The 23745-nt window shown below is 35.1% G+C and overlaps 1 protein-coding gene across 2 annotated transcripts in view; it reads left to right on the top strand.

The window, feature by feature from the left end:
- Window positions 1-941: 941 nt before the first annotated feature.
- The window catches only part of LOC139687220 (uncharacterized), a 66373-nt gene continuing 43569 nt past the window's right edge, over window positions 942-23745 (top strand). Inside the window, exons 1-4 of one of the 2 annotated variants that reach the window (XM_071584343.1) lie at window positions 1502-1629; window positions 1807-1859; window positions 2497-2713; window positions 7480-8496. In XM_071584343.1, coding sequence (XP_071440444.1) covers window positions 1585-1629; window positions 1807-1859; window positions 2497-2713; window positions 7480-8496 — 1332 coding nt within the window. In that variant the 5' untranslated portion in view covers window positions 1502-1584. Of the gene's footprint in view, window positions 1003-1501; window positions 1630-1806; window positions 1860-2496; window positions 2714-7479; window positions 8497-23745 lie in introns of those variants that run through there. The other variant, XM_071584349.1, reaches the window with a different exon arrangement.

Genomic DNA, 23745 nt, shown 5'->3' with positions numbered 1-23745 from the left:
TAAAACATCAAATTATATAACCATAAAAACAAACATTAATATATTTATATAATATCTTAGGCTATTCAAGAGAAGGTAAAGGATGGATGGCATTATTGATTTTCAGTGAGTAAAGTCAATAAATTGGCGAATATGCTCTCAAAATTCATTCTGGGACGAAAGCCCGGAAACCCAAACCTTAATTTATTAAAGATAAGGTATGTGCTATTAACTGAAATTTGCCCTAGTATATAAAGTAAGCAATATATTTTGTACGACGAATACCCTACAGAGAAGTTGTTAAGAATAGATAATTCACATTTTGAATTTTAAATTGGTAATACCAGACAAGTTCAACCATTTGAAAAGTTATAATGCGGATATTTGTAGAAAATAAATCAATCATGTCAGTGTAGCTCTTACACTGTAACCACATATCTAAAATGCGAAGTTTTTTTGATCTTATCACTCCTCATTGAGAGTCAAACAAGATACTTACAAATATGGCTGTTCAAGATGGGTTGAGAGATTGAATGTGGAAAGGTGTACATTCGATTATGATGCTAGCATATTTATTTGCTGGTTCATCATTTTAATGTAGGTACTTACGAGCAATGTAGATTGTTAAACCTAGGATTCACGAATAATGAAGGGAATGGGGAAGAGAATACACTGCCGAATGAACCTTGAGTAGCAGATAAGTATTCAATAATCCACGACCAGGGGTAAAATGACGAATTGCTGGAGAGCCAATAATGCAATTAAGTATAGGCACACATACCTACTCATAAAAAATTAAACTATCGGAAACACGGTAATCAAGAGAAAGGTGTTGAAATCCTCCGAAACAATGACATCTCCGGGATCCCAGTCACCTAACCTCTCCAACTAAATGCTCTCTCCCTTTATGCTATGCAACAGCTGCGGGAATTCCATTACATTTTCTTTACCGTGGGTTTGAACCCGAGAGATAAACTGTACTTGGTTGATGAAAAAGTTCAATGTACTACTTGTCCACAAGCAGTATGTTGTTGAATTTGATAATTACTTTCCTTTTTACCTAATCTCTCCGCCAATAGTCAACTTGATATATTTTTCTCACTAACATTCAAATTTGAATACTTCGCCAATGGAAATAAAATCATTAATCGCTATTCTGTCAGTATTTATTGGCGCTAGCAATGTAACGAAGTAGGAAGTCAAAAAGGGTAACTTACCTACCCTACTACTCTTTAATCATTGATTACCAGGAAAAAAATCATCTCTTTTACAGCGTGTACTAAGTAGAGAATAATGTTAAAATCCTAACATTTTCCGAGAACATATAGCTTCTCTCTACTCATATTTTATGCGATGTTCAAGAATGCATATTAATTCCCATAAAAGACAGTCCTCGAACTAATAGAACTAAAGGCACGACGAATTTAACCGACATTACACCACTATCTCCTATGTATTCCATCTTTTCCCAGAGCTTTTCAATTATAGGTGGTGCTGCATGCAGTCAGAGAAATTAAGGTAGTGTTGGTAGATCATTGGGGGTGGAATTTTCGTGAACAATTTTCGTGGGATATTTTGGAATTTTACCACAGTTTAAATGACACAATGGATTTAAAGACAGACGGAATTGATTTTATTGGCATTTGGAAGGTAAATTGTGTTTAGCCGTATTTTAAATTAGTGGTAAATACATTTTCATATTTGTCAGGATCTAAGACCTAGACGTATTGAGAATAATGTAGATTTCTATGTGTATCCCTATCATTTAAATATTTCGCCAGATCTTGATGAATGTCATAATTTTAAATGAGCATTATTAAATTTCAGGTGATCGGTTGCGTTGTCCTAGGGAAAAACTGCGATGTTTCCAACTGTCATGGGTATGTAATATTCCTTTTTTTTAATTTCAGTGCCCTTTTGATTAATGGCAGTTCGAATTTGTTTTCCCAGAAATTTTGTTTGGTTAAAACAAAATAATCAGGAGCTATGTATAATATAGGGTGTTCTAGTATTCGGTAGACGAAAACTTGTTTCAGAGTTATGCCATTGCGATGGTATGAGGAAAAAGGAAAAAAATATTTAGAAGGATGATATTACGCTTTCATTTCCAAACCCCTAGCGACTTAACGGATTCCTCTTGTGAAAGGGCATAGGTTGAGAAAATTTCTTATCCATAATGATAACATTATACGAGAACAATGTTAATATTCAGGTTGGAGGTTGTGATAATAAAATGGAATTTTTGTAATTTTTGCGTGGCTTCAGGTTCTTCTGCCACTAACGTTTTTCATTATCTACTTAATAGCATATTCATATCGGCGTAAGCAATGTGGCACTTTTCTATAATCATGATCACTTTAAACTTATTCGTGAAAAAATATTTGAAGGTCTGCATTGCAGGTTAGGATTTTGTACTGGTGAATCTCATAGTTATGAATGTTCTATGTTAGTCACAGGGGAAATATGTGTGTCTTTTGGGCTATAATTATTTCATTCAATGTTAATGCTTCTTTTCAGATCATCTCTGATTCTTAGGCCTGATGGCAGTTTTAGTTGGTTTGGCCCACGAACTGGAGATATCCTTGAGCTAAACAAATTCTGTGCCTATAAGATTGTTGGGAAAACGAGGAGCAATTCCACCTCCGTTTGTGGTACCAACGTCAGCCATCCATCCGTATCCATCTTATTTGAAAGTGGAAATGAATCAATTCACAACCAACCATTATGCTGTGAGGTAACAACACTTAATGCTATTTTCCCTATTTTTGCTATGTTTCTATAAGTTGTGGAATTCTGCGTTTTATTTTGCCTAGTAGTCTCGAATTTAAGTTATATACTGTGCTGGTTTTAAGTAAATAAATATCATGATGTTTAAGGCACCCTCAATGAGTATCCTGTGTTTAGTGATAAACCATCTGGCAACAGGAGTAATTGAAAATGTATGTTTAACAGTAGAGTAGCCAAGTAACAATTTTGCAATCCATTCAGGTACTCGTGGGTGAATGGGTATCCAATTTTAATTCCCAGAATCATTAAATAAAATAAGATTGCTATTATCCATCCCTTAGTCAACATATACACAAAGAATAAGACCAGTATATAAAATAAAAATGTATGTAGGTACATAAACAATGTCCACTGCTATATAGTATCATTTAGATACACTCTTATAGAGGAATAAAATTTTCATATCAAGGATGTGATACTGCTAGCACCTTTTACAGACTTGGGGAGTTTGTTTAAAAGTATCATAGCCTATATATAGCCTATAGTTTCTCTTTTGATCCATCGGGGGGCTTTTTCAGAATCATTGGAAAGAGGTACAAGTCGTTTTTCCTTTAGTGAGGAAAGCCCAATTTTCAAAGAGTGGGTTACTGTTTTCCCAAATTATTAGTATTGTAGCCATAATATATATGCCTGGTAAGGGTAAAATATTGCAAGAATGAAATTAAAGGCAACAAGGTGAGTGTGGAGGATTTCCTGCTTAAAATTTCTTAGAGCATGTGTGGAGGCACACCAAAAAGGGATACCGTGAGTTATGGATAAAATTCACCAAAGTACCTAGTATTTAGCACCAATTGATCAACAGTTTGCTTTTAAAGTGTGAGCATAAAGGAAAGTGTTCTTAATTTATTGGCCAATTGATGAACATTTATCTCACAGTTGAATTTGACTTTAACAATAAACCCAAGAATTTTGTAGGCTGAACATTTGTAGCATACTGTTTGTCTAGTGAGCATAATATCTTATTGCATTTTGATTTTGGCAAAAATATTATAACAACTATGACTTTTCTTCATTAATGTTAATGGAGTTAGCTGCACACCTAAGTGCTAAGGTAATCAGGCAAGTAATGTATGTATACAAGGAATAATACTAGTCTCAAAATAGACTTCTGTGGTTCCCCAGGATTCACATTGTTACTCTTTGACAAACAATGCAATTGTGCCCTGACCTATATTTTCTGATGTAAGCATTTGTTTTAATGACGGTGAATTTATTCCTGGGATACAGCTGCAATATGCTTTTTATTGGTTGCTTTGCTTTTGGAAAATGCTGGTGATTTTTTAACATGAAAAAATAAATATTGCATCTTGTGAAGGCTAAGTAGAAGCATCAAGAAAATTTTAAGAAAGCTGAATTATACCAATAATAAGAGCAATAACATTTATTGATTCCTATAATACAAGTTTGGGACTTGTCGGGAACATGTCATAGTGATTGCAAATATTGTAGACAAACACAATTCATTGCAATTAGAATTTGAATACAGATGTATTGACACAGATAAAAATAAAATAGGAGCGGTAACAGCAGACTTGAGAATATAATTATCTATCTGTAATGGGATTCATGAATTAATTTACTGTATACCATTGATGCTCCTCAGGAACTGAGAAAGTTTAGACTTAATTGACAAAAAAATTATCTACTTCCCTTAGTTTTTCTGGTAATAATGTTTTCAGGAAATTCACAAGTGCATAACAGTTGTTCTTAGCAAATATAGCTTAGGCATGGGCAGTTATCCTGAAGTCATTGCAACCTCTTGTGCTGTGCCTATGTGTATTAGCATTGGCTATGTAATTCATATGCTGAGACAACCATTCCATGAATAATTGATATGAATAATTCTATGAAAATAACTGATGGTTTTCACCCCTACTAGAGGCATCTTGTGCCAAGTCATTTTACAAGTTTTCTGAAAAGTCTTAAATGTTATTTAAAACTTTCAAATTCTCATGCTGTTTGATTTAGGCAGATAACAATTCCTTGCTACACCATTTATTATTATCAGCAGACTTCACATGTGCAAATTGCAAGGAGTTGTAAATGGAATAGTAGCCTTCTGAATGGACCCCAGATCAATCATCATTATAATTGTTTAGGTCCAACCAAGACTTTTATGGTAGATGTCGAAATATTGTAAGGTTCTTCTAAATGGCTTGAAAGTATTAACTGAGTCATCATGATAATTGTTTAGGTTTCTGTTTAGCAGTTTATGTCGATAAATAATGTTAGTTTGATGTTCCAATGTTTAACTTTATGACATCAGGATAGAAGTGTAAAATCATTTTAAAAATCAGTACCAGCATAACTCTTTTCACCTGCATTATTTTCATTTATTGAAAATTAACGTGTGTACAGGACATAAATTCATGCCAAGTAATATGCTAAGCATTCATTTAATGGCCTTTCAACCAATACACCTTCGGGCTGATGAAGATATAACAATCCAATGCCATAATACTCCACATTGCCCAACTTTTACCCTAGGAAACATTACCTCAATTCTCTCAACAACCTTGCTTCCAAAGGAACAAAGTTCTGGAGGAAGAATATAGGATTATTTTCATTCGGACTCAGAAGCATTCATGAATGCTCCACCCAATGGTGTTATAAATAAAATTTTTAAAAATGTTATGTTGACACACTTCTTATAAAATGCATACAAGTGAGGAGAGATGCATTTATGCACTTGGAGTTGTCCTAATGCTCTTTTGCTCATCATGTAGAAAACTTATTGATATCAATGTCAACTGTATCAATGCCTGGGGTAAGCTGAGTACTGCTTCTTAAAAGATGGTATTTGGGAGCATATGAGAAATGTCTCAGGAAACATTGGCTGGGTGTCTGCTATCCGGGGAATTTTGCTCGACTTCAGAGTTCAGATGAAAATGGCTAGATAACTGAAAAAAATAGCAGGAATTGTGAAGATTTTTTATGGTTGAATAGCAGACACCAATTAACTCAAGACTTAAACAAATAAAATGCAGAAGATTCTCATTTGTGAAAAATTATGGAATTGGGCAGGAAGGATCACAGAATTACTAAGTAATTTGCCAAGACAGATTAAGCAGAGCACAGATCTGTTAATTAAATGGTTGTACATGCAACATCAGGAAAATAATCCAGGTCCCATATTATGTCAGCAAGTTGGACATCAGTGAACAAGTTAGAAAGGTATCTTGTGGTGAAGGTATGTTTAAAATTTTGCTATCCCTTCATGAGGAATTCATCAACAAATTAATACTTATCTCCTCTCAATGGGCATTTTCCCCATTTTCATTGCTTATGTCCTAAAATATAATGTCATGTGCCCTCATGGTGTCTTGTATTGTGTTCTGTATTTGAAAAAATTACATTAGAACTGTTTACAATTGGATCACTCAATAATGAACAGGTGTCTAGATAACAAATATGATTTACATTTTTGGCCTGTTGATTTATTTGTCAGTTCTAGTTTCAATGAAATTACAGTGGCCCAGCAGTAAAATGGCAAATGATTTCTTAGGAAGCAGATATCCTCTACTATGTTCATTGCATGTGCTCAGCTAAATTTCCAATGGAGCAAATATTTATCCCTGCAAGTTCTGTGGCTTCAGGTCTTCCTACAAATCCTTGCCATTTATTTAGGTAGAAGATGTGAGACTTTACTGAGTATCAGCCCCCTAAAATTCAAAATAAAGTTGTAAAACTCTCACCTCTTCCCCGATGAGCAAAAGTAATGATTGAAATAAAATCATATATTTTTGGAAACAGGCTAAATATATTTTTTTTAATTTTATTTTTGTGGGAAGAATGATCTTGTTTACTTATACTTTCTTTATTTTATCTTGGTTTCATCGTAGAGATTTCATTTGATGCCACGCAAAATTAAGAACAGTACATTGAGTTGAAACCGACAGTTGGAAAACCCTGGTTTAATTCATGATTTGATGACTAAATTAAATATAGCGAGGAAATTTGGTAATAATTAAATTGTTGAAGATGTTATTTAATTTCTTTAAACAGTTTTTGAGATATACTTGAATGCATTTTGAAAACAGAGAAAAACCATTCCTTCAAGTGGTAAACAATTTTTCACTTTTCCAAAAATCTTTTCTTTATTTCTGCAGTTAATATAATAAATTCCCATCAATAATTGAGTTGATTGATGTTTAACTTGAAAATAAATTCCATGTGAAGGCATCTGCAGCATATCCAGACCTTCGGACATAAATCATTGGTTTCATTGACTTGTACATGCCATGAAATTGATTTTTTTGGTTATTAATGCAATAATAAGTCATTAACAAGTCATAGCATAAGTCGTTATGGTGATCCATGCGTATGTATTTGATGTATAAGCATTTAATATTAGATTATGTCATGTACATCTCCCAGGAATCACATACTAATTCAGTACTGAATTAGATCAGAGCTGACAAAAATGCTCTCTGCTTGGGTTGCTGAATCCTCTAACATGTTGACTTGATAGTATTGATGATGTCTGTCATATTATGTATTTAGATGATGATACAGAAGAAAGTTGCTTAGAAAATTTTGAAACCATCAAACCTTATTGCATAAATATCATGGCCACCATCGATTTGATGGAAATATGGTTGAAAAGATTGAACCACAATTTTAATGTTTATTTTTATGACTATTTGTTGCTGTCTCAAGTAATAATGGTTGTAATTGCCTGATACAAGGTTAACATTTTAATTTTATTTGCAGGTGACTGTGAACTTTCGAAACACCATGGTACTTCAGTTCCCTGGACAGTGCCTTATGCACTTCAATAGATTGTCAAGAGATTATAGAAATGATTCAGCACAAGCAGCTAATTATGCTGGAAAATTTGAGTTAGGTTCTTATTCTCTGCCATTTAAGGAAAAGACTAGGTACTTTGAGGATGAAAGCTATGCTCAAAATGGTGCCAATATCCCCTGTGAAATTAAATGTAAGGCAAGCATATCAAGTGCCAAAAGCCCTGGTCAATGTCACACAGTTGCAGAGGATGGTTCTGGGGCAAACTCATCAGGCTGCCATTCAGATTTATACCATGACCCAGTTGAAAATTTGCCAAGATATTCATCCAGTGTCAATGCTGAAGATTCATCATGCTGTGATTCCATTAGAAATGCCACAGCAATGGAAATGCCTTCTTTCCCATCTCAGGCACAAGGAAGCTCGGTCCAGAATTCACCAAGTAGTAGCTTATATCATGCTGACAGCCCAAGTACATCCACCCTGAAGAAAAGCGGAAAGGAAGGGCTCAGTCAGTGTGTTGATGTTTCCGATCATTCCATTTCTGATACTTTACCTTGCCCTTCTTCCCAGTTGCCCACTCCCCCAGCCCCTCCCCCCACTTCTTACCCATGTGCTGCCTCGTACGTAACCCACCAGCCTCCTCATTTAATCCCCAGTTCCATCCTCTCTAGTCAATTTGAGTGTTTACCAATACTTTCCCACGATATGTGTGATGGAACTTCTCAGCCTGAGGCGAGACGGAACACCTTTCACAGCTTTGGTTCTTTGACAGACAAATCACATGATTTGATGAAAGATTTGGATAAAATAATGAGCTCTGTTGAGGATGCAGAAACCCCGTCAACATCTCCTACTAGCTCTACTTCGTCCATGGCTATGTCTTCTTCTCACAAATGCCAAGACTCCAGTTTCTCCCTTCTCCGTGCACTCCAGGAGGGATACTTCTCTGACCTTGTGGTAGTTGCTGAAAATGGAGTGAAAGTTAGTATCAGGTGATGTTTAATCTAAGGTTGCTGGATTTTTTGCCTGAAATTCTGGGGCTGTCTTTTCACATAATTAGTGTCCATATTTATTGCCTCTAACCCTTCCTTCATTGCCTTTGCTGTCCATTATTTATAGGTATTGCTTTGTTTTGATGCTGATTCCAAGTTTTAAAGAAATGCATCCCATTTTTTTGGGTTCACAGTTGTTTGTTTTTCCTTTTTTATGGATGCTTTGAAAGAGATAATATGCAACTTGTGCACAAATTTGAACTCTGTGACTCATCCCAGGAATCAGGAATATTTGGAAGCATCATTTGCTTTTTCTTCCTTCTTTGATTTAAAAAAAATCATTAATAGATTCATTGCCTAGGTCTATATTCAGAAGTAAAATTAGTATTTTATGATTTCATTATGCTTTTAAAAATTTTAATGGTAGCATGGATGCACAGATTAGGTGTTGCATGACTTCTTAGAAGTTCATCACAGAAATAATGGGAACACTGACAGCATATTGTTAGTTATTTTTAACCTCTTATCTGAAAGTAGAAACATCAGCATTCCTTCTCTAATTGTTATAATTTTACTTAACTCCATCTATTTTGTTTGTTTATTCTCTTCTCTGGGTTAATGTCTTCTGCATGTTAAATGTCTGATATGACCATAATGGGCTGTAAACAATACTAAAAAATTGTAATTTCAGTCATTGTCTATTTATTCTGACTAACTTCAAGACATTTTAGTTTCTCAGTGTGAGTAAAAAGTCTGTGGACTTAACCATATATTATGTATTAACCACAGTAGAGGTAATCATTGAGTCAGCTGCGTGGACCTTAATCAATGAAATTATGAATGACAGCTTCCCATAATTCAGTTTCCATGATGTAATATAGATATACCTTGAAAGTCTGAACTACTATCTGTTTCAATTTTGGCTAATTTTGCTTTAAATATGATACCTGATAGAACTTCAGTCAGTAAGCTAACAACAGAATAATAAATGCCATTTAAAAAACCCATACCTTGATATAAGTAATGCTGGTATCTATTATATCTCCATACAGTCGATAAAAGTGAAAATTAAAAAAAATTTGGACAATGCTATATTTTCAAGAGGTATTATGGTAGCTCAGCAGGTAGATTCAACTAATGATCAACTTTGGAATAAGATCGTTTGAATTCATCAAAAAACAAACAAATATGGGAATTGCATGGTTACTCTACAACTTCTACCTATCCAATAGTATTCTGCAATATTGTAAACAAGCTCCTCATTATGCTGATTAACACAATTACATGTATTAATTTGTAGGTAGGCACATCCTTTTAGAAGATAAAACTAATGCTGCATCAGTAATTACAGTTTCATGTACAGGGTACTAGTGTATCAAGATCCACTTCTACACGATAATCATCTCCTAGCTCATTCCTTGTTCATAACTGGGGTGTTATTTAACTGGTCTTAAGGTATATTTAATAATAATTAATTTAATTTTGATTTGATTTGGTCCTATCAGTAATATTGGTGTAATGTGCAATTCAATATTACCATGGTTATTTAACTCTCATAATTTTTATTTTCCCAGCAGATTAATTAATCCATATAATTTTGGTGTCTCAGGAGACCCCGCTCTAGGTTTTCCGATGCATCCTTGATATTTTGTTAATGATAATTTTTACAGATACATGAAACTTTTCTCTGTACTTTATTTTATTCAGAAACTAACTATTTGCAGAAGAAGATGGTTAACTAATGTGAAATAACAAATTTTGTTGATTTTTTTATTTTAATATTTCCCACTATTTGTTTGATGAAGGCAAATCACTCTTATGCAACTCGGCAAATATTTTGAATGCCTTTTTTTCCATGATAGGTGTTAATTCAAAGTTTTTCACTTATTCTGTATTGCTGATACCACTTATCCAAGGGTAATGGCAATAGAATTTATTTGCTAAATGTTGACTTAAATGTTATTGACATTTTCATTGTGAATCATGAAGAGAGACCAAAAAGACACCTTCATGCAAAGTATGTAGCAAATGTTTTCTTATTAAAATTTGAAGCTACACATTTGTAAATATTCAATGCAACAATTTCAGAGTGTAAAAATCATTCGCCTTGACTGGGATTCGAACCCAGATCCCTCAATATCCAGTCGAGTGCTTTAGCCACTTAAGCTACCGAGGCGTCCTCTTAAACTCTGAAATTTTTGGGGCTTTTAAAGGAACAAGATGTTGTAATGAAATACTGTACATACAATGTCACAGGCATTCGTAGTCGTGTGCGAGGCGCCACAGTCCACGAGGTTAAAGCCAACTTTCGTCACAACATCTTGTTCCTTTAAAAGCCCCAAAATTTCAGAGTTTAAGAGGACGCCTCGGTAGCTTAAGTGGCTAAAGCACTCGACCAGATATTGAGGGATCTGGGTTCGAATCCCAGTCAAGGTGAATGATTTTTACGCTCTGAAATTGTTGCATTGAAATGCACATTAGCGGATGACTCCGTTAAAAGTTACTGTTGCGGCATCTCCCGCAGTTTCTTTGGAATTTGTAAATATTGTTTAAAAATTCCTAAAATTGTTTGAAAATTTTGGGACCAAATAAGATACTTACCCTATTTTTAAATTCAACACCTTTTTTTATGTTCTGACTTCAGTATTTGTAGCCTTATAAATAAGCTGCTTGAAATCAGTAGTCATGGTTAAAAGTTTGTGATTACATAATAATTGGGTACTTCTATTATGCACTGCTGTTTATGAAATATAATTCATGAGACGTTAACTAATGTATGAATCTATTGTGTATTTTATGGATTCATAATTACTATATCATCATGAAAGAGGTGAGGATTCTGATTTTCCAAGGCTCCACATTATTCAAGCTGAATTTCAGGAAATTCTATCCTCTTTACTCATGTTACATGCACTTACTTTCCTGTTGTTCCCTATGTTCCTCTGGCAACACAGAATTTGGGAAGGAGAAAAGTACCTTAGTGTTTTGAGTACATTTTATTGGCTTAGTTATCACTTTGTTCCTGTATACTTTTGTGAGTGATAACTAATTGCATTGTGCCCTCCTTACAGAATCACTCTTTGCTAGTTGTCAATTAAAGGCTATGTTGGGGAGTGTTTAAATATTTTTTAAATTTCTCTGTTTTTATCCTATTTTTAATAAGGTTCACAGTATTATAAGTGAAATGAAGCGAAAGTGATTTATGCATCGGTCAAGTTACTTAGGGGACCTGAAAGAGATGGGATCTTGAAAAGTGACATTCAGATTTGAGATAATGGGGAAGATATTTAAAAAAAACTCAAAAGTTCACGTGGTATGGCTTAGTCATAAATAAGGAAAGAATAATCCTAACCTCATCACTGATTTCACAAGCATTTAAACTGAGGGAACAAGTGCTACTGATGTTTAATGCTGTATGATGTGGAACCAGTAAAATTAGGTTTCAGTGTTGGTCAGTTGAAGTTCATTGGGGAAATTATTGGCTTTCATAGGAAAAATAACACAGTGAAACAGTACAGTAGCAATAACTTTAAATAGAGACGAGTTAATTAGGGATCATATTAATGACTAAAGAAAAAATTTCAATTTCCAAGTGCTTCTCATAAAAGAATTCACCACCAGAAAATAAAATCAATTCTTGGATAGAAAGGGAATAAGGGGAAAATTTTGGCTTCGTTTTGTTGAAAGACATCTGGTGAATTTGGGTTGCCTTCATTGGAAACATTTGAATCCAATAAAGTGATCCATTTGTTTATTTGGAAAATGTATATGACAAAAGTCTGTACATATTTATAATGATTTTAGAATCATTGGAGTTAGAATGAAGGGAAATTTTAATAGAAATAATAGTTATTAAGAGTGAATTACTGAAGAAGAAGAAGTGTAAAGCCAAAGGGGATGGAATAGGTGCGTTGTTTATTGTACATGTATGTTCTAGTTTTCTATCCCAGAGTGGCCACATTTTTCAGTATTTTCATCACCTGCTATTCTTCCTTATTTATTTAATGTTATTCCCCCTGATAGCTTTTCTGTTTTATGTTCATCTTAAATCGTCCTGTACACTTGTCTCTTGGCCTTCCTTGTGGGATCTTCCTTCAAATAATTCCCTTCTCTAATGTTCCTGACTAATCCAGTTTGCCTCAAGGTGTCACGTCCGTCTAGTTCTTTGCCATAGAGTTCTCTCCATATGGAGAGAATTCATCTCTTCTGCTCTTCTCTATATCTCCTTATTCCTCACTTTGTCCATTTAATCTTCAGCATTCTCCTATGGCATCATGTTTCTATGGATTCTATTCTTTGCTGGTCCACTATTCTGATTTTCTAAGTCTCTGATCTATAGAGTGTCATGCTCCATGTGTGTGTGGTATGATAAATTGCTTCCTTGTTTGAAACTCTAGATTCTTTGAACGTTATAATTGCCTTTTCTTCTCGAAGGCTTTCTTAGCTTGAGCTATGCTTAACTTGATGTTAGTCGTACATCTTCTATTCCAATTTATACAGCTGCCCAGGTAGATGAAGATGCCCACTTGCTCTATTTTTACTCCTCGAAAAGTTATATAATTGACTTCAGATTCCCCTTTCCACATGCCAGTATTTTAGTTGTCCTCTTGTTGATACTCTTAATATATTCCAGAAGTTCTAGGCCCATGTCATTCAGAGTTGGTCGCAGGTTATCTTGTGTTTCTGCTATTACTGTGATGTTGCCTGCAAACAAGAGCATATTAATTTCTTTGACATTCACCCCGACTCCTGTAATAGCCATTTCTTGTGCTTCTTTCATTGCCTCATCTAGGTTTACCCTGAATAGTGTTGGTGAGAGGTTGCACACATGTTTAACCCCTTTGTTAATTTTGGCTTCTATTTTCCTTGCATTTCTCATTTGCATGGTTGCTACCTGATTCTTGTAGAGGTGATGGATATTTCCTCTGTCATTGTAGCCATTTCAAAGCACTTTTAGTTATTTCTGTTTTTCATTTGCATGGTTGTTACCTGATTTTTTTAGAAATGTTTGATTGTTGTTCTTTCCTTTTAGGCCGTTCCAAGTGTTTGTATCTTGAGCATTTTGTTCCATTCAACATTGTGGAACCCCTTCTCCAAGTCCAAAAATGCCAGTTACAGTGCCTTTGTAACAGTTACCAAATTTTTTGGTCTGTACCTTCAAACTAAGTACTGCTTCTCTTGTTCCCTAGTTTTCCCTGATTTATAATTTGAGACTTTCTTTTATCTTCCTTTTCATTCTACCATTAATTATCTCAATATATTTTATGCTTGAGACATCAGACTCAATTTTCTGTGTTCTTCTCGTTTATCTGTTCTTGTTTTCTTCAGTATTGCATTCTTCACACTTGTCTCAATGCCCTCTGATAGTTTTACACTATCATAGCTATCTCTGATTGTACCAAAGAAGGTATCCTTTGCTTTGACCATGAATGCCATGATTATTTCTGTTTATTTTGTCAACTCCTGGTGCCAGGTGTTTTACAGCTCAGTCAGATTTATTTCAGGATCTGAATCTTCAGGCTCCTTTGGTCTTCTTCCATCAAGAGTTCTTCTTTAACTAAGTCATCTTCAAGGGGTTTGGGCCCTTGATAGAGTTCTTCAATGTATTCCATCCATCTCTTCCCATTGTCTTCATCTTCTGTTACAATCATTCAATTAGAATCCTGGATGATGTGGGATTTTGTTTTTCTTTCTCCAAATTGTGTATTCGCTAGTTTATTAGCATTTCACTGTTTCACTTCTTTATGTTGTAATTTATATCTTAGCAGCAGCTTTCTGTCCACCATTCCTTGAACCCTTGTATGACTTTGTTCCGTAATTGCTTAAAAACGGTTTCTTCAGTTTTATCGCATGGATTCTTGTATTTCTTCTTTGTCTCCATGTCTCTTATTTGAGCTGTTGTCCATGGCTGCTTAGATTTCACCACTGATTTACCCTCTAGTGACTCATCTGCTCTTTCAGTTATGATATTCTTTATCTCCTTCCATGCTGGTCTCATTTATTCCTTCTGTTATTATGACGGTTGTGGTGAAATTTTCTCTTGCTTGCTTTTCCTCCCGTGTCTTTGTGTTCCATCCAGATTCCTTTGTGACTTTCTTCTTTTTGTATTGCAGTCATCTGTATATAGCCACCAGATTGTTATCATCTTTTATATTTGAACTGGGTTACACTGTAACTCTTACATTTTGTAAATTGGCTCTTTTATGCCTTTTGACAAGGTTGTAATCAATTTGGTATCTTAACCTATCCATTGGTATTTTCCCGGCATTTACGAGGTCTGTTCAAAAAGCATCATGACTTTTGTGTTTTTTCAAAAATTATTTATTTATTCATGAATATCCATTTTGCCCTCTTCAAAGTAATCCCCATTAGATATTATACACTGGTGCCAACGTTTTTTCAATCCTCGAAGCACTTCACAAAATCATTTTTTATGATCATGTTCAGCTCCTCCTTCAATGCAGTCTTTATCTCGTCTAGCGTAGCGTTGTCCTTTCATGGGCCTCTTCAGTTTCGGGAACAAGAAAAAGTCAGTGAGGGCCAGGTCTGGGGAATACGGTGGCTGCGGCATGATTAGCATGTTGTTTTTGACCAAAAATTCGTGCACAAGTAATGATGTGTGAACAGTGGAGTTGTCATGGCGCAAAAGCCAATTTTTGTTCTTCCACAAATCCGGGCATTCGTGGCAGATTGATTTGCGCAAATTGCACTTAATATTCCTTATTTACCGTTATACCCTGTGACAAGAGCTCATGATGCACCATGCCCCTGCAATCGAAGAAAACTGTGAGCAAAACTTTCACATTCAACCAAACTTGGCATGTTTTTTTCGGTCTTGGCTCGTGCTGCAGCTTCCATTGTGATGATTGAGCTTTAGTTTCAACGTCGTAACCATAAATCCATAATTCGTCTCCAGTTATGGCCCCCTGGAGCAAATTTGGATCGTCGCACAATACCTCATTAGCAATGTTAATGCGTTGCCGTTTTTGGTCGAAATTGAGCAAGTTTAGTACGAATTTCGCGGCGACCCGTGTAATTGGTAAAAATCGAATGGCACGAGCCAATCGATATGTTTAGGTCCTCAGCAACTTCTCTAAAAGTGATTCGACGATTGGCCAATGCTATTTTCTTCACTTCATTAATATTTTAGTCTGTTGTTGACGCGCTCCGGCATCCAGCTCGCTCTTCGTCGTTCACATCTTCTTGGCCCTCTGAGGACATTTTGTAACATTCATAAATGTTGCTTTGGTCCAAGGTAACTTCTTCATATGCCACAGTCAACATTCGGAATATGTCCATGCCCTTAATTTCGTTTTTCACACAAAATTTGATACAGATTCTTTGATCCATTTTTTGGAGCAGGCAAAAATCGAAGGCAAGCCAAAACACATCCAAGTAAAACAGCTGTCAACAATTTACTGAACATTCAAAATGACCCAAATTTTCGGCATTAGTGAGAGACATAAGTACCAACATAATGCCACAAAAAAATCAAAAATCAAATATATGTAACCTGCAAAAATTCAAAATTCGCAATACACTTTGAACAGATCTCAAATATGTATGTAATGATATTAGTTCTGGGCTATGATGACCATATTTTCCTTTTGTGTTTTGTGTATTTGGTATTTTATTCACCAATTCCTTGACCCAATCGTTCATTCAATTCACCATTCTATAATAATTAAAGTACTTGCTAGTAATAATATTAATTTCTAGTTGATTACGCACATCTTATGCAGAAAAATACCCAATGAAAGTTTATGCACACTTAATATCATCATACAATTAATCTCAGCCACTGATTCTCTACACCACCAACTCCGTAAAGCAGCCAAGTAAAGGTTATTCATCTCCCCTACTCCTAAATATTCAGCACAGATGGCAGCAATCTCTGCCTCCACCCACTTAATAAAATTATGTGATTGTTATTTAGTCAATGCTTTCCAGATAGTTTTTAAAGCAATATTAGGCACTGAATCTTTTTTAAAACTATTTCTGAAAAAAATTAATAAAGTTTTACAGTTAAAGAAGCATGCTTATATTCAGTTTCTAGTGCTGGTCATCATAAAATGATTTTAAAGACTCATCATAATGCAGTTGTATGATTACATGAGTAAATTACTTGAGTGCAGAAGAAGAATGTTTGTAACGGATTAGATATCACCAGTTGCTAAAACTGAGGGGAAGGAACATGAGGTGTTTAGAATGGAGGGTGTGGATCTTGCTGGAAGTAACTGATATTACATAAAATGTTTGACTCATTTCAACTCAGGTAGCCACAAGTTGGTAAATGTCATGGAATTTCAATCATTTTAATGGCTAGTCTCTAAAAGCAAGTCATGAAATACACTTAGTCATTACAGCATTACTTTGTGCGTTCTCAGTTTGCTCCTTGTACAGGGTTAGTAGATGTTTTTGAAACTCTTCGCCAAGAAATAGGATAGAAGAAGAACAAAATACCAGTACTGTATCAATAAAAACCTTTAAAAATAGTAACATGAGTGATGAGATTTAACTATGGTTATCTCATGACTCTGGAATTCATTCTGGCCCTCTGGGTTCACCTCTGGCCTGTGTGTGCCTCTTGACAAACCTTGTAGATCCCCTTCTTCACATGGCATTGCGTTCATACCTTGACTAAACAGCCAATGATATATCTTTTATGGACATAATTTCCAATAATAACAGGTGCTGGTTTAGAAATTATTTTTAACCAGCTTTGTGGTGTGCAATCATGGTAATCTTAGTCAGCCTAGGTTTTCAAATACATAATTTAGATTATCTGAAAGCAATTAAATTGCATGTTGTGGATATGCTGCGCAGCATATTAATACTTTTGGTATTGCATATTTAAGTTGGAAAAATATTGGGTAATTTGGGTCAAAAAATATATAACTTCAGTCAATACTATTACAACTGTGCTAAAGAAATTTCTTGTGATGTTGAATGGTCTTTCACTTATTTCCATGTCAAACTTACTCTTACGAGTATTGAAGGCCTTGAAATTTTGTACTCTTGTAGCTTTGAGTAAGTTTATTCAATTCTGAGATGTTAAGCTGTCATTATGAAATAATTCAAAGGGACCCCTTGGCAAGATTTGATCAGTTGCACACCAAAATTAGAGTAAAAAAAAATGAATGAACCGCTAAGTCAAACCAATCTTAGAATAGATGACCAGTGATGATGGTAATAAGTGGAGAGCAGATGCTAGGAAGTTCAGTATCTATGTATATGTGAACCTTGTTCAGTGGTCAACAAACATGGTCCATTGGTGAAATCATCAAAGAGTAATGGACAACGTTTCAGTTTAGTTACTGGGGAGATTGCATAGAAATAACTCAGTTGTGTGAGGAAGAAGTATTTAGAAGATATGATGAAGACCACTCTGTATAAAAATGAAGAATTTGATGGAATACGATTGAGAATCAGCAATAATGTGAAAAAGAAAATTGAGAAGACGAAGACTGAAATTGAAATATGTACAATCAAAAGTGAACCTCAGATAGGTGCTGAGCTTAGTTTGTGGTGAAATGTTCTCAAATGTACATCACTATGTTCCTTGCTCTTACAAGTAAACACCCAAATGAAGGGTAAATATGACGGGTTCAAAAGCATTAAGTAGGTGTGGTAATATTTAGTTGCTCATTCCAGCTAGTGATAATTATTTTCCATGAACTCTATTCCTTTGTTTGCTGCCATAGCTAGTGGAGTGGAAAAATTACCTTTTTTCCTGAAATATTTCAATTTACTCATGAAATTTCATTGATTCTCAGGAAAAATTAAGTTTTCAATTATTTATTGGTATAAACTTTGGAATCACCAAAACAAAAACAACTGAGGACCTGGGTTTCAACTAATGATCAAATTTTCTCCCGGTGAAATTGAGCATTCATTAAAACCCTGGACATGAGTGGTTTTGTTTTGTGGTGGTGTTGTAAAAGTATTTATCAATAAATTATTGATATGAAATACCACAAAGTAACCAAATAGTGAATTTTATTTATTTTTCAATCATGTAAAGAAGTAATGAATAGAGTGCATGAATGTGTGCTTTCAGGTACATGCCCTATAGTAACTGCTCATTGAAGTTTTCAGTCCTTGGGGAATATGAATATGCTGTATTCTGTTGAGTAGAGGTCATTATTTGTGCCTAGTGTTCTGAGGTTAAAATATTTACGTTCGTTTCTTATGTAAATATACAATTGTTTTGTGATATCTGTGTTTTCAAGCTGATTTATGTTCTAATTTTGGCACTTTATTTACATTGATTTGTTGTTGCTTTATATTTTTTAAATAGCTCTTGAATTGTATCAAGCATGAAATTAAGTCTTATGTAATTAGATTTATTTAAATAAATGAATATGTTTTATCTAGCTATTTCATCTCATACCTTTATCCCAGTATTAATTCCAGTTTAGTTGCTACATTCAGATCTGGGGATTCTAAGATGTAGCTTCTTTTCTTGTAAAGCCTCTAGTTATTAAATATCTATGTTAGGTTACTTCTTTAAGACTATGTTAAATATTTCACTCCTCTACTCATGACAGCTTGCCCAAACATTTTATCTTATTAGATTTTGGGCTTTGGCATAAATTGTGCGAAGTTTGTTGCAATTCAAGTGTTGACTACCATAAAGCAAAGGTATTTTGTTAACACTAATTTTCTCTCTGGTTGCAGAAAATGGTAAATATAATATGTGTTTATATATTTGAATTGCTACATTCTAGACTCTGTTAGCTCAGCTGTAGATTAGCATGAGGATTTAAAATCTGATTTAATCATTAAATAAGCATAACTTGTGGCCTCCGTGAACATGCCATGTTTCTCTTTGTAAAGTGAATGCAGTTGCTTTTTAGAGCCAACCTACTTTCATGCATCTTCATTTTCCCATATCTCTAGAGTATTTGAGAAAGATATTGCATTGTATCTGTTGTGAGTCAAATCCAAGTTTTGCAATCATAATAATGAATTTGCATGATCAACTGAAATGTATGAATGTTTCTTCATGATTAGATATACGTAAAACAAATTTTCCTACTATCAATATATCAATGGCCCTGTGGCTGGATTCTACATTGGACAGGTGATTGCATTCACATAGTTATTTTAATTAAGTATCAATCCTCACTCATCTGTGAAATGTTCCTATTTAGATGGGTTATTAAGAAAAATACTGAAAATACAACTTGGATACAAATTCACCTCTTAGGTTGCTAAAGCTTTCTCACTCTCTTTCCTGTGGTTTGTTCAGAAGATGAGTATTGATGTCCATGCCAGAGGACCTGAATTGGCTCATTATTCAGTCTATTGCTGAAAAATTGAGAGTAATGACCAAAGCAGTCACATCAGGCGAATCAAAAAGTTTGGCCAGTAAATAATTGGTATTTAGTTTCATCTAAGCACCAGGAACTAAAGCAAAGTAATGGGAACTTCCAATGAAGTTGAGTATTATAATGCTTCAATGCTTTTCAGGGTTATGCTGTTCTAGTTTATAGGTTACAAAATGGTTGATTTGGGGAAATGAACGTGAACTTTGATGGCAAAATTACTACTCGATACCTAGTGTCAGGAACACATGATTTTCTTTCCATTTTGTGTCAGGATATTGAAAAATTAATCCATGAAATTATTCATTTGATGTTTTAAGTAATGCTAACCAAGTCTCATTGTGTGAATGCCTACCTTCATCAAACATTTAGTGGTTTATTGAAAGATATAATTAAAATTGCGATTTCCTCTTGTTATTTTCAAAAAATATTTTATGTTTAAGGTAAATTACTATTTTTTGTGCTGAATTCTAAAGTGGAACTTGTACTCTCTTAACGAATCAACCAATGATTGGCATGACGTTTTAGCCACAAGGGCAGTTTTATTAAATAAATTGTCAGATTATGAAATGAATCTTAAACTCAACTGTAATAGTAGCTGGATTTTTCTACCAAACCTATTATTGTTAAACACACATGACCCTAGGTAAAATGCATTTCTGATAATCTTACCATTGAGTTTTTACTATATCTAAGTTTTGCATAACCCTCAGTCCTAGTCCTGCATGTATACTAACCTTGAGGCTCTATTGGTGCATTATATTTTCTCCATGGGCTAGTATAAAGTGATATAATTTATGTGATTAGCCACTGAAATGTGGCATTTTTCATTTCTAGTTGGGTCAGTAATCAACCAAGTGAGCTATTTGTCATGGTATTGCATTCAGAGTATGAATATTAGTTGGAAACTTAACTTATTGCTTGAGTTATTTTAGTAGATGAAAATAACCTCGGCCAAAATGGCCCATAATCATCATCCTATTACTATTATGGCACATATGTTATTTATGTGGAGTAATACTCTCAAAGCTTTGTATTTATTTTTTTCCATACCATGGGTGACATAAACTCTGGTCTGCGTGCATGTTCAACAAACAAAAGTCAACTTAATCTAGTCTTTGTGTAATAATATGTGAATAAAATTATGACAGGTGCAAGAAATATAGACAAATCAAGGTTCAGTTAGAATCTATAAGGTGTTTTATGTTTGCCTAAATTTTCCTATAATCCTTGAGACCATTTTAAATTGTTTAAGTCTAGTAACTGCTGTTACTTAATGGAGGAAAGTGCTTGAATGAAAAATTCTAGGAACACCTCATGAAGAGTGGTTCAATGCACCATTGCAGCATTTCCTTGTTCCCACACCAGAATGGAGTATTCGGAAAAGGACAATCGTGAATGCACAGTGCATACTGCATGAGTCTGGTATGCCCAAGAAATTCCGAGCAGAGGCCGCAGATGCCGGGTGTTTTTGAAAAACAGGAGTCCTTGCTCATCTATTGGAGAAGACACTCCACTTGAGCTGTGCGATGGCAATCTGCCAATTTGGAAAGGATAGTGGTTTTTGGTTGGTGAACCTGGCCACTGTAGGAGCCAGGGAAACTTGGTCCCAGAGATAATAAGTGCATGTTATTGGGTTATAATGAGGGGATTCAATGATATAACATATGTATGCATGCTTTGCCATTATCTTTTTAGATTTCATATTGTGGGTCAGGTGTGATGTAATTTTGAAGATTCATTTTCTTTCAAGTTAAGAGAAGTTGTTTTTATGGGAGGTGACTTACAGTTAAGGTCATTGGCACCAATAGGGATTGATGGGAAAGGGTGAAGGATGGAGAGAAACCCGGCATCAGCATTAGCCTACTCTTGTTGAAAGGCACCAAGGGGTCTGCAGTTTAACGTCCCATCCGACGAATGTCGTACTCCTTGAAAGTGCTCTCAACAGAGCACCTCAAGTAGGGATTGGGATACCTCTGAAAAAATATTTGTTGTCTCCAGAATTTAAACCCAGACCCTCTTGGTGGGAAGTCTGTAAGTTAACCACCACAGCATCCCAATCCCCTTCAAGTTAAGAGTAGGGCAGGAAATTTAACCAGGTATTAACCCAAAAAGGACCAATTTCAAAGGAGCTCTGACAATTGTCAAAGGGGAGGAGGAGAAATGTGATAGCCCCTTTTGAGGGGTCAGGGTCGGGGGCACATGGCAAAGATTGAGTGGGAGGAGGTTTTTGAGCAGGCAGATACAGAAGAAAGGAATATGAACCTGTTTTGAGAAAATCCAACAGTTGCCAAACTCCAAAGAACCGCAGTTGCTGCAATACAGCCAATTACCAGTCATAGGAAGATGAACCAAACAGCAAATTGCGAGGAGCAATGAAATATGAACTTGCAACCTTGTGAGGAAAAGGGAATGTGGTAGCTCATCAAAAGACCAATGGATAAAAATATAAATCAACAGCAAATGGGTTTTGACGTTAAAAAAAAAATCAGATGGAAGTATGGAGAGGGACAAGTTATCCTTGTTGGCACAGGTTTTCAGCCAGGTTTTTAAGATTTACAATTAAGGAATGTACAGCCTAGTTGTTGAACATGATCTGAACACCGATGGCTCTGTCAGCAAAGAAGAAATGGATCAGCTGTCATGCTGATTTTAAAGAGTATTTTGTCTAAATAACTAAATATATGAAATTTTGCCGACAAGCTAAAGTAATTTGAAGTAGAATCTGGAATCGTGAGAAGATTAGTTACTGAAGCTCAATAAAAGTACTTATAACCTCCATCAAGTGAGAAAGGATTGGCTCAGTTGTATAAATTTGCACTAGCAAAAGATGGTCTTTAATACCAGGAAATGTGATCATTTTCATGTATATGTTAATCAGAAGGGAGGTGTCTATGTGGGAGTTCATTAGTATAGCACTCTGGGAGAGAAATGAATTTGTGATCTCTATTTTAAGTTTCTTGAAATATGGGAACTTGAAGTTTTTCTTTCATTGAGAGTGACATGACTGAAGAGAGGAGGAATTTTGGTGGGCCAAGAGAATTGCCTGAAAGAATTACTGAAGGCCTCCACGGCTTAGATAGAGGCTAAGGGACTTAAGTATGCAGCTGGTGTCAAATGTGGGTTAGAGTGGTAAATATTGTAAGAGAAGGGATGAATGATTAGACAAAGGGCTAATTGTTGGTATTTTGCAATTGGCAAGTAATACAGAATGCCCTGAATTATCTTCTGCCTTTTGTGTACTCAGCTCAGTGCTGAGGATCAGCAAAGAGTGAAATGAGCACTGCAATTCTTGAGAAACACTTCTGACACTTCACTAGTAAGTGTATGGAGCAGAGAACTGCTGTATTCAAGTGACTGCTGATGCTGATTGAGGAAATTACCCAAATGATATGACATTGGTTAGTGGTTTTGTGATCATTTTAGCAAGGGCATCCATGTAGCTGACAACTCAGGTTAGCCCTGCCAAAAGTCGAGGTGGGGTAGACAGTGGAGGAATTTGTTAAGGATTTATTTTGGCTAAAGTGACATCTGTTGGAAATCAGATATAGTGAGCTCTTATAAAATCCTTGTGTGATTAAGATAGGTAATGGAGGGGAGATTTGCTAATAAGAATAGTGGCACCAGGGAGAACCAAGCATAGCATGACAGGTTTTCATTTTTGCAGGATTCAGTGCAGGATGAAGAGGTAGCTATCAAATGCATCCCTATTGAAGATAATGTTACTCTTCCCTAAAAATCCCCGAAAGCCCAATGCCAAATAAACTTTCAAAACAAACTGGGGCTTTTATCTAATCATGAGACATTGATTAGGGTCATCTCATTCCCGAATTGGAAAATATTTTCATTTTTTTGGTTTAGTTTTATCAGGAAGAAAAAATGCCTCATAAAAATAAAAGCATGTGGTT

This window comes from Hetaerina americana, unplaced genomic scaffold, assembly GCF_022747635.1.
Source record: "Hetaerina americana unplaced genomic scaffold, ioHetAmer1.1.p SCAF_1, whole genome shotgun sequence".
NCBI classification, from domain to species: domain Eukaryota; kingdom Metazoa; phylum Arthropoda; class Insecta; order Odonata; family Calopterygidae; genus Hetaerina; species Hetaerina americana.
Note: the sequence above shows the minus strand (reverse complement) of the source record. Positions and strands in the feature narration are given on the sequence as shown.